General features: G+C 43.7%; 1 protein-coding gene across 6 annotated transcripts in view; it reads left to right on the forward strand.

The window, feature by feature from the left end:
- Window positions 1-11,034, forward strand: part of KAT7 (lysine acetyltransferase 7) — a 33,243-nt gene extending 22,209 nt beyond the window's left edge. For 3 of the 6 annotated variants that reach the window (XM_033410911.2, XM_033410912.2, XM_033410915.2), the window contains 7 exons: window positions 2,105-2,194; window positions 2,286-2,342; window positions 2,426-2,566; window positions 3,665-3,758; window positions 5,540-5,686; window positions 6,800-6,906; window positions 7,535-9,452. In XM_033410911.2, coding sequence (XP_033266802.1) covers window positions 2,105-2,194; window positions 2,286-2,342; window positions 2,426-2,566; window positions 3,665-3,758; window positions 5,540-5,686; window positions 6,800-6,906; window positions 7,535-7,636 — 738 coding nt within the window. In that variant the 3' untranslated portion in view covers window positions 7,637-9,452. Of the gene's footprint in view, window positions 1-2,104; window positions 2,195-2,285; window positions 2,343-2,425; window positions 2,567-3,664; window positions 3,759-5,539; window positions 5,687-6,799; window positions 6,907-7,534; window positions 9,453-10,822 lie in introns of those variants that run through there. The other 3 variants (XM_004282634.4, XM_033410913.2, XR_004478589.2) reach the window with 2 other exon arrangements.
- The last annotated feature ends 1,945 nt before the right edge of the window (window positions 11,035-12,979 follow it).

The raw sequence follows: 12,979 nt of genomic DNA on the forward strand, positions 1-12,979 counted from the left end.
TTAGACAGAAATGGGACGTGACTCACCTTTTGTATCCCCAGCAGCTAGCATGGGCAGTTAATGCCCCATAAATGTGTGTTAAATGAACACTTGCTTAAGAAAGACAAATTATGAAATTAACAGAATGGGTCCTTAGGTCAGCCCCTCCCTTGAGTTGCTTAGTGTTTTCTGGTTTCTGAATGGTCTTATTCCTGTGAAAATAGGAATAAACACTTGAATCTGATTTTATTGTTGACAAATGTGCTCACTAGGTATTTTGCAGTTTTAAGCCATTTTTCTTTCCTTAGTTATGGAATGAAAAGGCTTGTCTTAAAGGGAATTTCTGCCATGGAGCAGGGATGGGGAAGGGTCGGGGTGGAGATTAGTCTGTCAGGTGGGGAAACCTATCTTTTTTCTTATTTCCATAGTCACAACGTAATTGTGGCTCTAAGGCCTTTTAGGGTGTCTCTTTTCCCTTCCCCTTCCGTCTTTATTTCCCAGGATTTCCACATGCTGAGAATCTATAACCCAGACTTCCTATGATTTCTGTCATAAGACTCTCCTCCCCAGTTTGGTGATAATTGCTTTTTGGTGTTCCCAACTCTGGAGTACGTAGTGGCCCAGAACTGCCACTGCTGATTAAGCCCTCTAGACTCCAGCCCACTAGGCTCCCACTAGACTGGGTGGGGAAGGATGTGGGGAGGGGGGACGGGGAGGGAGGGCAGGTGGGTGATGAGTGAGGACTGGACTCCATGATTGAAGACCATGGAGATAACCTCATTTAGGGTTTGCTATGTGAAAGACTGGTATTTTTACTGATATGAACTGCTTACTATTGGTGCCCTTTTTCTTTTTGTTTCTGTTTATTTAGTGGCACTAACCAATGAAGTAGCTAAAAGGCAAGAAATAGTAGTAGGGGGAGCAAACAGAGGGCCTAGATAAATCTGAGGATCAAGTAAACATTCTGAATATTTGAGGTTCTCTACTGTATTATATGAGTTACAAAAATTGAATTTCATGAAATAAAAACCTATTTTAGTTCACACGTCTGAAGACCCCTATTGCTTTAGGCACAATCACAGAAATGGGCTTTCTTCGGCCATTTGGCCAACAGTTTGGCTTCTGTTTCTGAAGATAATTGGTGTTCGTTTGCTTATTGTTGGGAAAAGCCAACATGAATAGAGAGGTGGAGATAGGAACAAACTACAGGTGGAGCTTTCTTGAAACAAGACCAGTTACTGCATATGTGGCCTTACATGTGACAAGTTGGGGCATGATTCTTGAGTTGACCGAAAGAGTCACAATAAAATTTAATAAAAAAATATTCCATATACATATGCCTTTTAAATGATATTTTTAAAAGTATTTTACATAAAACCTTTTAAAAATTCCCCCATTTACAGCAGTGGCTTCCCGGCTGCATTAAATCTATTAGCAATTGAGGGTGAGGAAAGTAGTACCTTGTGCCCCCTTGTGGCCAAGTCAGTGTCCGTTGTCCTGTCTTCCTCCCTCCTCCGCTCCCCCTGCTTCCTGCTGCTCAACCAGGCTTCCTTGCCTTTTTTTTTTTTTTTTTTAAGCCACAGAAGGACATGCTCCTATTTCATTACAGTATAACAAACGGAACACTTGGAGAGGGGGGCATGGTTTTTATCACTGGGTCTGTTTTCTAATCTGAAAAAAAGAAGACCATAATGGTTTAGGTGGTAATGAGAAGTTTCTGGTAAAGGTGAGAGTACCTTTACCTAGCAACTCTCAGCTGCTGGAATTAAGCTGCTTAAGAATTTCCTGTTGGCACAAGGCATTTTATAATAAGCTGGGGTATTTTTTTAAATTTATCTTGCTTTTACGTGGTAGATGATTTTAATCTCCTGGGTTGGAACAGTGCCAGAATATAATCCAGAAAGCCTGTTCCAAACTGCTATAAAAATACCATAAATATATTGCAGTGACTTTAGAAACCTTTATTCGTTTCACTAAAAAGAAAATCTGTTTTGCTGTATGTTCTCAGGTTTGTCCACCTGTCCATCTCAGCTAACTAAATTTGACCTGTGATTCCTTTTCACTTTTGAGCAGCATTCTTACTGGGAAGGTTTGTTTCTCTGATGTGAATTCCATTCTCTTGCAGGCTAAGTGTGTGTGGAAACACCCACCCGGAGATGAGATATATCGCAAAGGTTCAATCTCTGTGTTTGAAGTGGATGGCAAGAAAAACAAGGTAAAAAGTGCTGACATCAGAAAAAGGGGTGAAAGTGTTGTACATTCACAGGTTTCAGAAATTTGTTTTATCTCCATCTCACCTTGTAAAGAAGATAGAACTCTTCTATTGGCCAAAATACACAATTTCTGCTTCATTAACAATAATGGTATGATCTTTAAATTTTAGGCCTTTATCTGATAAGTATAAGAATCACTGGCCCACACATAAACGTCGTTTCTCTACTTCCAGATCTACTGCCAAAACCTGTGCCTGTTGGCCAAGCTTTTTCTGGACCACAAGACATTATATTATGATGTGGAACCCTTCCTGTTCTATGTTATGACAGAAGCAGACAACACTGGTTGTCACCTGATTGGATATTTTTCCAAGGTCAGCAGGATCTGGAGATTAAGAAGCTGATGACCAGAGCAGGGTGATTGATGTTGGCATATGGTGACGCAGATCACTGATGGAAAGAGGCAGCTCCCTGGGCAATGATGTCAGCCCTTTTCTTAAAGGGTGGCGGGGGTGGGGTAGAAATCCACGTATCAAAGATTATTTAATGAAAATGTGCAATTCTTTATTAAAAGCTTCTGATTTATTCATTTCTGGACTTGTGGATTGAAGCTGCCCATTAATTAATGGCCAGGGCCCTGCCTACTAACCCACAAGCCCACATCTTGTAGTCAAGCCAACCAGCTCTCCTGGCTTTGCTCTTCTCTGTGGTATTAGCTTAAAACCAGGAATATGTTCCTTTTGCCTGGTTTTCTAGCTGGGCTCCTTCAGTTGATAACGCCACTGTGCCTTTAAAGACTCAAGGCCAGATTTTGCTTATGACTTTTTAATATAACAACTTTATTGAAATATAATTCCCCTACCATACAATTCACTCATTTAAAGTGTATGGTGTAGTGGTTTTTAGCATGTTCACAGAGTTGTGCAACCACCTGGCAGTCACCACAATCAGTTTTTGTTACCCCAGTAAGAAACCCCATACCCATAAGTAGTCACTCCTCATTTCCACTCATTCCCTCCCAGCCCCACTGTCTCTATCAGTTTGCCTGTTCTGGACATTTCACATAAATGGAATCATGCAGTATGTGATTTAATTGTGTTTTGACCCCCTTCCAGAATGGGGACTTACTGTTTGGATTCCCTCCCTTCTCCAGTAGGCAACACTCTTTTGAAATACTGCTTTTAAAGAGGGCTGCTCTAGACTGACTCAGTGTTCTAAACCTTCTTGCCTTGCTCTGTGCCTGTAAGGAACCCAGAGTCAGCCCCCTTAAGATGAGACTGGAAATCTTAGAGCTAGGGACACCCTGGGATCATAATAAAGGGTGTGGATGTACCAGCTGTGAGCCTGACAGCCACTCCTCAGGACTAGTTAGCATATATTTTGCAAGCAACCTTGTTTTGTATCTGTGGGACTGCTGATACCTTTGGTTCCAAATTCTCATGACCCACTCATCTGTTTGCTCTTGATTTTAGGAAAAGAATTCATTCCTCAACTACAATGTATCCTGTATCCTTACCATGCCTCAGTACATGAGACAGGGCTATGGCAAGATGCTCATTGATTTCAGTAAGTGAAACAGGAAAGTCATAAGTTCCACAGGCAGGGACCATGTGAATATTGTTGTTTGTCCTTTTGTCCTGTGATCTGTCTATACAGTTCCTGGCATGTAGTGGAATTACACTGGTATTAAGTGAATGAGTAAGTGGAAGAAACCTGAACATTGTCAGTTGGCCTGATACACATTGAACACTCAAATGAATACAGGACCCTGAGTTGGTACCTAATGGTGGGAGATATAGAGGATAGTAAAGTAAGCTCTTTAGGATTACCCCAGTTTGAGACTTACCGACAGCACATACATGCATAAGGCTTCAAATTTGTTCTTGGGTGTTAGGAATTTTAGTTTTGTAAGCTTTTGTCTAGAGGCAGTCGTCTTATTAATCATGGATTCTGTATTTGGGAATTTGCCTACTCATTAAAATTTATTCATAAGCCCCAAATCAACCAACATGCCCATGGCAGCAAAAAAAAAAAAGTCACCATGCATTCCCAGATGAAGTTAAACAAGGTGCCTTGTTTCGGCTCTCTGTGTTTAAGCCAGTGTCCTTTTCATGGTCTATTAGTGCCATGTCATTCATATTTTTGTGCCTTTTTAAAAATCTTTATTTATGTGGCTGCGCCAGGTCTTAGTTGTGCAGGATCTTCATTGCCTCGTGCGAGATCTTCGTTGTGGCGTGCGGGACCTTTAGTTGCAGCATGCATGCGGGATCTAGTTCCCTGACCAGGAATCAAACCTGGGCCCCCTGCATTGGGAGCGCGGAGTCTTAACCACTGGACCACCAGGGAAGTCCCCATATTTTTGTGCTTTTTGTTATTGATTTTCTTTTCTTTTTTTTTTTTTTTGGCCACGCCACACAGCTTGTGGGATGTTAGTTCCCCGACAAGGGATTGAACCTGGGCCCTTGGCAGTGAAAGCGTGGAGTCCCAACTACTGGACTGGTTTTAAATGGTCCCTAAGCGTAGTGCTGAAGTACTGTCTAGGAAGGCTGTGATGTGCCTTACAGAGAAACTGCGTTTTATAGATAGGTTTTATTCAGGCATACATTATTGTGCTGTTGGCTGTTAGTTCACTGTTAATGAATCAATGATATGTATTAAATAGGTGTTTTTAAACAGAAGCACATAAAGCGAGGTTATGTATTGATTGGTTGACAAAAATGTGACCAGCAGCCCACAGGAACCTAACCCTGTATCTCCCCTAAGAGCAGTGGTTCAATATTCGCTAATTCAGTGTTCACTGTGACTTTGTAGAATATAACTACTGTAAATAATGAGATTCAACCGTGTTTTATTCGATATTCACTGTAACATGACATATTTTAGTCAAATTAGAATTCTTAGAAACAGCTTTGTGATCCTTTTTTTTTTTTTTTTTTTTTTTGTGGTACGTGGTCCTCTCACTGTTGTGGCCTCTCCCGTTGCGGAGCAAGGCTCTGGACACGCAGGCTCAGCGGCCATGGCTCACGGGCCCAGCCGCTCCACGACATGTGGGATCTTCCCGGACCGGGGCACAAACTCATGTCCCCTGCATCGGCAGGTGGACTCTCAACCACTGCGCCACCAGGGAAGCCCCCCCCCCCTTTTTTTTTTTTTAAGCCATCTGGTAAGAGATGAATCAGGAAATGGCATAATCCACTAAGGGTGTGAGGGGATTGTATATCTTTGAATAGGTAACACCTATTTTATAATTGATATAGCAAAGCAGACTCTGCTCCTTAAATCTTTTTCCATGTTGGTACATTGTTCTTACTAGGGTGAGATACAGTGTCTGTATTGTTCCCTGGCAGGTTATTTGCTTTCCAAAGTGGAAGAAAAAGTTGGCTCCCCAGAGCGTCCACTCTCAGATCTGGGGCTCATAAGCTACCGCAGTTACTGGAAAGAAGTGCTTCTTCGTTACCTGCATAATTTCCAAGGCAAAGAGATTTCTATCAAAGGTTGGTTTTTGACTCTTAGAAAATGGTTGTTACTCAAGATGTTAGTTCCACTGAATATTCTGACTTTTCTATTTGGCCCTGTTCATGCTTTGTAACCTGCAAAGAAAATAACCCCATTCTGTGTTTCATCTGAGTATGAGAGCAGAAGGCCCACTAATGTGGACCACTCACTAAAGGTGCCTAAGGATTCCAGAGTGTTTGGCCCTTGGGACTTGTTATATGATTTGGTTTCTTGGGACTGGTTATATGATTTGGTTTCTTGGGACTGGTTATATGATTTGGTTTCTTGGGACTGGTTATATGATTTGGTTTCTTACAGAGAAAATGTGGTGGGTTTTTTTGTTTTTAAAATTTTTTTTTTTGAGTTTTGAACTTTATTTATTTACTTATTTTTGGCTGCGTTGGGTCTTCGTTGCTGCATGCAGGCTCCCTCTAGTTGAGGTGAGCGGGGGCTTACTCTTCGTTGTGGTGCACGGCCTCTAATTGCAGTGGCTTCTCCCGTTGCGGAGCACAGCGCGGGCTTCAGTAGTTGTGGCTCGCGGGCCCCAGAGTGCAGGCTCAGTAGTTGTGGCACACGGGCTTAGTTGCTCCGCCGCATGTGGGATCTTCCCGGACCAGGGCTCGAACCCGTGTCCCCTGCCTTGGCAGGCTGATTCCTAACCACTGCGCTACCAGGGAAGTCTGAAAATGTGTTTTATAGATAGATTTTATTCAGACATTCGTTATTGCGTCTCAAATCTCAGGTTGCTGACACTTTAATTCTCCACAAAAGTCAAGAAAGAAGAAAAACTTCAAGTCTTTTGGCACACACAGGAACTTCTAACATCCCTGAATATTTGTGAGGATGGGAGAATTTAGTTTGGTCTGTCTTTGACCTTGATTTCTATAGGGGCCAAGTGGTTTCCTGCTGTAATATCCGTCTTCTGTAGTTATTTTAACTGGTCAAATGAATGCTTCGTAAATTTCTTCTGAACAGCTTGGGTCAAGTAGTGAAGATTCCAAACATTTGGAGTCTGCGTCTAGATTTCCTCCAAGGCAAAGGGGGCCTTGGTGGGGCAGGGCTGGGGTGGTGTCTACGTTTTGGCCAAGTTCTCAGTAGCTCTTCTGTTTCAGAAATTAGCCAGGAGACAGCTGTGAATCCTGTGGACATTGTCAGCACTCTGCAAGCCCTTCAGATGCTCAAATATTGGAAAGGAAAACACCTAGTTTTGAAGAGACAGGTAAAGTTACTCTCAGCCTCTTGCTCATTGCTTAATGTCCCTTGAGGCCTAGCAGAGCAAAGTGGGGCCTTCACACCTTACAGGTAACCTTCCCTTAAAGGAGTCTGGCTCTACGCATCCTTTACTTGGTCTCATCGTTAGGCTTATCTTAAGCTCCTGTCTCAGATTTGATGACAGACATGTAAGCAGCTCCAGTTAAGCAGCTTAATGTCGCACAGTCGCACTTCTATCCTTTGATGATTTTCTTAGATCGGATGAAGAGTGCCCATCTGTGGAGGAGAATCTTCATAAACTCCAGGGCCTGTGGAAGTGGTTTTAAATTCCTTTAACAAATGCCATCTCAACTCATGCCAATTTAAAATTTTTTTAAGTTGACTTATAACGTTTACTGATGGAAGATGAATAATGATTTTCAGGTCTTACCGAAAGCATAGTAAGAAGAAATGGATTAGGTAGGAGAGCACTAGGTAAATCAAAAGATAATTTTTTTTTTATATACTTGTCTCACACCTTAGTATATTATTAAATCTTTGGCCATTTCTTCTTTGCTAATAATCATTTTGGAATCCACTTACAAACATGTTTTAGTTGAATGTATATAATAATTTTTCCCATTGTTCTCCCTCAGGACCTGATTGATGAGTGGATAGCCAAAGAGGCCAAAAGATCCAACTCCAATAAAACCATGGATCCAAGCTGTTTAAAATGGACCCCTCCCAAGGGCACTTAAAGTGACCGGTTACTCCGAGCCAGCGAACCCCAGCAGTAGGAATCCGTACCCTAGGGATCTGTCTGTCATTTCTGTTGCTCTTGTGATTGGCAAGTACAGTATCCTTTGGGAAGGCCATCCCCCTCAGGACTGTCCTGGCTCCGACCTTCGTGTACACTGCAGACGCTGGTTCTGAGGAACTGTTGTTTCGGCCTCAGTGAGGTTGCCTGGATGGGATCTGTATTAGACTTGAGTGCAGATCCCTCGTAGCACTGACCCAAGGTGTTCTGTTTTGGTACTGTACCTGTCCAGTCACTGGTTCTCTCCTCTGGCCCCATGAGGTTGTGTCGTGTCTTCTAAACTTTGTAATAGTGCTTCTTCTTGCCGCCCAGTCACCAGACCACCAACTACGGTTACTGCCACCAGGACATTCCCAGTTACTCCTTACCTGTGTTCTTGGAGGGGCAGGGAAGAGGTAACACTTCTGAGTGTGTGTGTGTGCTGGGAGGGGTCCCTTCCCTTTGGATTTCATCTCACTTTAAGTTTTTTCCTCCATTTTAACTGAAAGACCTGTTTTTGATCAGTATCAGGCTGACCAGAGCCAAATACCTTTTTTTTTTTTTTTTTTTTTTTTTTTTTTTTTTGCGGTACGCGGGCCTCTCACTGTTGTGGCCTCTCCCGTTGCGGAGCACAGGCTCCAGACATGCAGGCTCAGCGGCCATGGCTCACGGGCCCAGCCGTTCCGCGGCATGTGGGATGTTCCCGCACCGGGGCACGAACCCGCGTCCCCTGCATCGGCGGGCGGACTCTCAACCACTGTGCCACCAGGGAAGCCCCGAGCCAAATACTTTTGAAGACTCGCAGGGATTAGTCTTGGTTACAGCACATTATCTGAGTGAGATGGAGAAAAGAATGGAGAAGTGGTGATTCTGTATTTGGATTTGAGTTCACCTGTGGGCAGTGGGCAACGTCTTGGTGGAAGGGAATGGAATACTACTTTTTGCCTCACCAGAAAGTGCCCAGTGGTAAATGTTTTCTTCTCTTTACTCCCTGCCCGTCTTTACGTTTGCAGGTGCCAAAATACTTTCCAGTTCTCCCTTTCATGCTGCATGTTAACTGGTTAATTATACTGCAGAAACCTTTTCACCAGTACCAGTCTGATATAGCATACCTATACTTCCACATAAGTTACACTGCTTTTGTCTGAACATCCTTGGAGAAGTGATTGAAAATGACTTCCGTGTCTCAGCCCATGACTCAGCAAGGCAGAATGGCCACCCCTGCCAAGGTTTGCTTCCCTTTTCAACAGTGCCTCACCCTCCCTCTAAGACTGAAGTGCTTATGCCCTTCCAAGAACTCCTCCTCCATTTCCTTTTTGGGATTTACCACCATCCCCCCATTCTCTGGTCTCCTATTTTTGGTGGTGTTTAAGTGAAGGAAGAGATGCTCCCTCTAATTTCTCTCTAGCCCGTTATAACCTGCTATCTTGGGGCAGCTTTTGATGTATGACATGTCACCCTTTCCAACTTGGTCTCTACAACACCGCTGTCTTCATGTGGAACCCTCACCACAATCCCAACTCTGGTCATTTGTGCCTTTCTCTTGTCATCTTTGTACACTACTTATATTCACTGTGGGTTGGGGGGAGCTAATTTTAAGCATGTTCAGTGGCAGCTCCCTGCCAGTTTCAGTGTCACTGTTAAAATTTATCCAAAAGCAACTTCACTGGGGGTTTTCTTAAGGGGTAAAGGCCTTTTACAGAAGCTAATCCTTCCCCACATGTGGTAGAATGTGCTGTTCTATATCTACTCCTCAATAAAGCATGTTCTCTGCTCAAGTCTGTTTCACCTAGGAGATCTCATTTGAGTAGAAAATGGTGCCACTGACCTGCCGCTAATAGGTAATGCACTTGGGATTTACTTTCCTAGCAGTAAACTGACTGTTGAGGGAAGGTTGTTTCTTCCTCTGTGATGCAGGGTATCTATGGAGGGAGTGCTTACTCTGAGCTTGTTTAGTTGATGGGATAAACTCCCTGCCACACTCTGGTTCCAGGTAATAGGTATGCATAGCAATAAGTAGTCTGTACTATCCATTCTTCCATTAAGTTCATTAAGTTCAAGGACAGAAAACCCAGCAGGAAGTTAGGATATGTGGGGTACAATCGATAGCTGTGGGAGGTGGGAAAAGGTGGGTCCCTTCTTGTCTCCAGGCTTATTTGCCAGTAGTGAGCAGTGCCACCTCTAATCATTGTCTCTCTCAGGTTGAGATGATTTCTGAAAGTAGCTGCATTTTCCTGTAGCATTTACCTAGAGCAGGAAAAGGGTGGCCGGGCACTTCGCTATATGGTGGAGAGGAGGAGGGTGGAAATTGTATTTGCTGGGGTGGTTTTGCCCACTGTGGCCAGCATGGTGAGAACTTCTCCTGGCAGACAAACTAAGGGTCCTCCTTGGTAAGGTTAGAGTCCAGTGTGTCACTTGACTGGGGGTGCGAGATGGGATGGAGAGAAGCTCAAGCTTATAAAAAGACCCTTCTTACACATCTTAGAAAGATGTGTGCCCAGATCTCCCTGTTCTAGGTATTCACATCAAAGGGAAATTCTTCTCTCTCTCACATTTTGAAAAAATTTAGGTAGTTAATGTGGACCACGAGAATGGATGCTGAGAGGTCAAGGCACTTGAAGTTTTGTGCACAGTGCGGTCCCAAGCCTCCACTGATTGCCACCCCCTTTTCCTCACCTAGAAATCAAAGGAAGATTTCTCTGGTTTAAATCCTTGCAGGTATGGGAACAGACAGTTCACTTCCTTGGCTACTTTGAGTCAGCCTGTCCCCGCTGACTCCTTTTTACCTGCACAAAAGAAGCTCAGCTGCTTAGGCTCCTTCATTAGAAGAGCAAAAGTCTGGAGTCATTCCTGGATCTAGCTCCTGAAACTCTCTAAGTGGAAGCACCTACTTGCTATTTCTGGAGGGAGGAAGAGAGCCCTAGCACGAGCTGGTTGCTTCCTCTCTGCTCAGCACCGTGCTGGGTACCTTCACACTGCCTTGTTAGCGCAATGGAAATTCACACCGGTTTTGCAGAAGGAAACCTAGAGCACAGGGTGACGCAGGAAGCGTCAAAGACAAATATTTTGGTCTGTCCAGCTTGAGAACCTATATCATTTGCTTTCTTGGCTTTTTTGATTCCTTAATGATTTATCATCTCCCTTCTAGTTAGATTTCCTTGCTTCAACTGTAGACCCCCATGCTTCTAGTGGCTTCCACTGCCAGAAGGATGACAACACTGGTGAAAACTTTAAGATGAAAGAAGTGATTTTAGTTGCTCCTATAGGCAGCATTTGGAAGCCAGAGACCTAAACCAGGAAACAAAGATGTGCTTCATTCTGGCTCTGCTTCCGATTTAGGAATAAACTGTTTAGCAAGCACTGTCTGCCCATTTACTTACATGGTTTCCTTCAGTCCTTACAACGCCACCGCTGTAAGGTGAGTATTGTAGCCCTTTTCCACATGAGAAAATTTGAGGCTCAGAGGTCTTGCTGCTGGGTTATAGAAACAGAATGAGAGCCTTGCTCCTCTGATTCCAAATCCCGTGCTTCTGACAACGCTATTGTGAGTCATCTGATGCCTCTGTGCCTGCTTTCCCATTTCTCACAGGGGGAACAGTGAGTCATATTAAGTAACTTTTAAGAATATGGTGTGCCCTCTGTAGGGAAGATGATGCTTTTGACACATCCTCAGCTTTGGTTTGACCCTGTAGTTCTGGGCAGGTTGCCTCGCTGGGGTTAGGAATGGCCTCTAATGGAGTTCATGGGAAGCCAGTATAGAAAAATACCACAGCTTGCTTACAGCACACATTCCTTCTGGAATATGAAACCAATGAAAAGCAGCTTTTTGAATGTATATTAGTAACTAGTCATAAACATGGCTGCCTTTTCCTCCTTTGAAGAGCAATTGATATGCCAAACATTGAAGAAGTGTAGTTTGTATGAAAGGTGCTAGGATCAAGCAGTGTAGCTCTCAGTGATCCTTACCCTTTTTACTTTCCTTCTGACCTTTTGAGAATCTAATCAAAGCATCGAGTCTTTTTTAAAAAATGTACATAAATGCAAATATGCACACATTTGTCTACAGTTGAGGAAATTGAGCCTTTGAAGTCCATTTCTGAACTGGGGTTAGTAAATAAGAAACCCTGGTTTGAGAAAGCTCCAGTGAAAAGGCACGAACCCCACCTACCTGCCTTCACTCCCAGCCCATGACTAGTTCTTTGTGTAAGATGACAGGTCCCGTTAAGTGAGGTACAGTGATGACAGGGAGAAGGCCTGGCTCACAGGCTCAACGTTAGGATCCTCACAGGTGCGCATATATACACAGTGGGGTTTTGCATGTTCAGAGAATAAGGTGAAAACTCTTTTGCTAAATATATATGATGTATGCTAGGAATTCTAGAAACTACTTTTTGCTATTCGTTGATATCATGGAATTGTAGAATTGGACCTCCTCTGGGTTTGCTCCAGCACTTTCTGCTATAAATTTGTATGACAGTCTCTTCCAGACTGTCTCCTGCTGATGGGGGCAGTTTAATTGCCCACATCCTTTGTGGTATCTTCAACAAAATGCCAATGAATGTCACTAAGAAGAAAAAAAAAAGGCTGCCCAGTGGTGAAAAATGTCCCTTGCTGGAATATCAGTTTGTCTCTTCCGTCTTGTGCAATACGTGTAGATGCAGGTCATGCTGCTACCATTCTGGGGTTTGGGAGTTTGTTTATTTGTGCCCAAGAGTGGAGAAAATAACCTGTGCTGTTGCACAACTTTGGCTCCATTGCTCCTCCCAGATGTTCTATGTGAGATGTAAACACCTTTATCCTTGATAAGTCATGTCCATTCCAAGAAGTCAGTCTTTCTCAATTGGGTATTTGTTTCTGGAAACCACTCACCTTATGTTTAATCAGTTCCAAAGTTTTTAGGAACCTATACCCTTATCTCACAAAAAAAGTGCGGTAGATCACCTCCAGAGATGGCCACCAACAGTTTCTCCCATCTCTGGATGTGTGTGCCGCTCCTTCCAGTAAGAGCTAATTTTCCTTTGGAGTGTGAGCTGGACTTTTTTTTGGGAGGGGGGTGCTGGACCCTGGGAGGCCTGCAGTCAGGAGGCGGCTTGCACCGCCCCCTACTCCCACATTTCTCCCTGGACACGGGTAAGGTGTGAGAATGAGGAAGAGAGATGCCTCATGATGAACAGTCAGTCTTGAGATGGAGACCGTTTCACTACAGGTCAAACAGAAGAATCTTAACTGGTTGTGCAGACACTGTCTGGCCTCTCAGGGCCTCTGCTGTCACTAAAACCTTCCCTGGTACCCAGATGAAGGGCCT

This window comes from Orcinus orca, chromosome 19 (assembly GCF_937001465.1).
Source record: "Orcinus orca chromosome 19, mOrcOrc1.1, whole genome shotgun sequence".
Classification (NCBI taxonomy): domain Eukaryota; kingdom Metazoa; phylum Chordata; class Mammalia; order Artiodactyla; family Delphinidae; genus Orcinus; species Orcinus orca.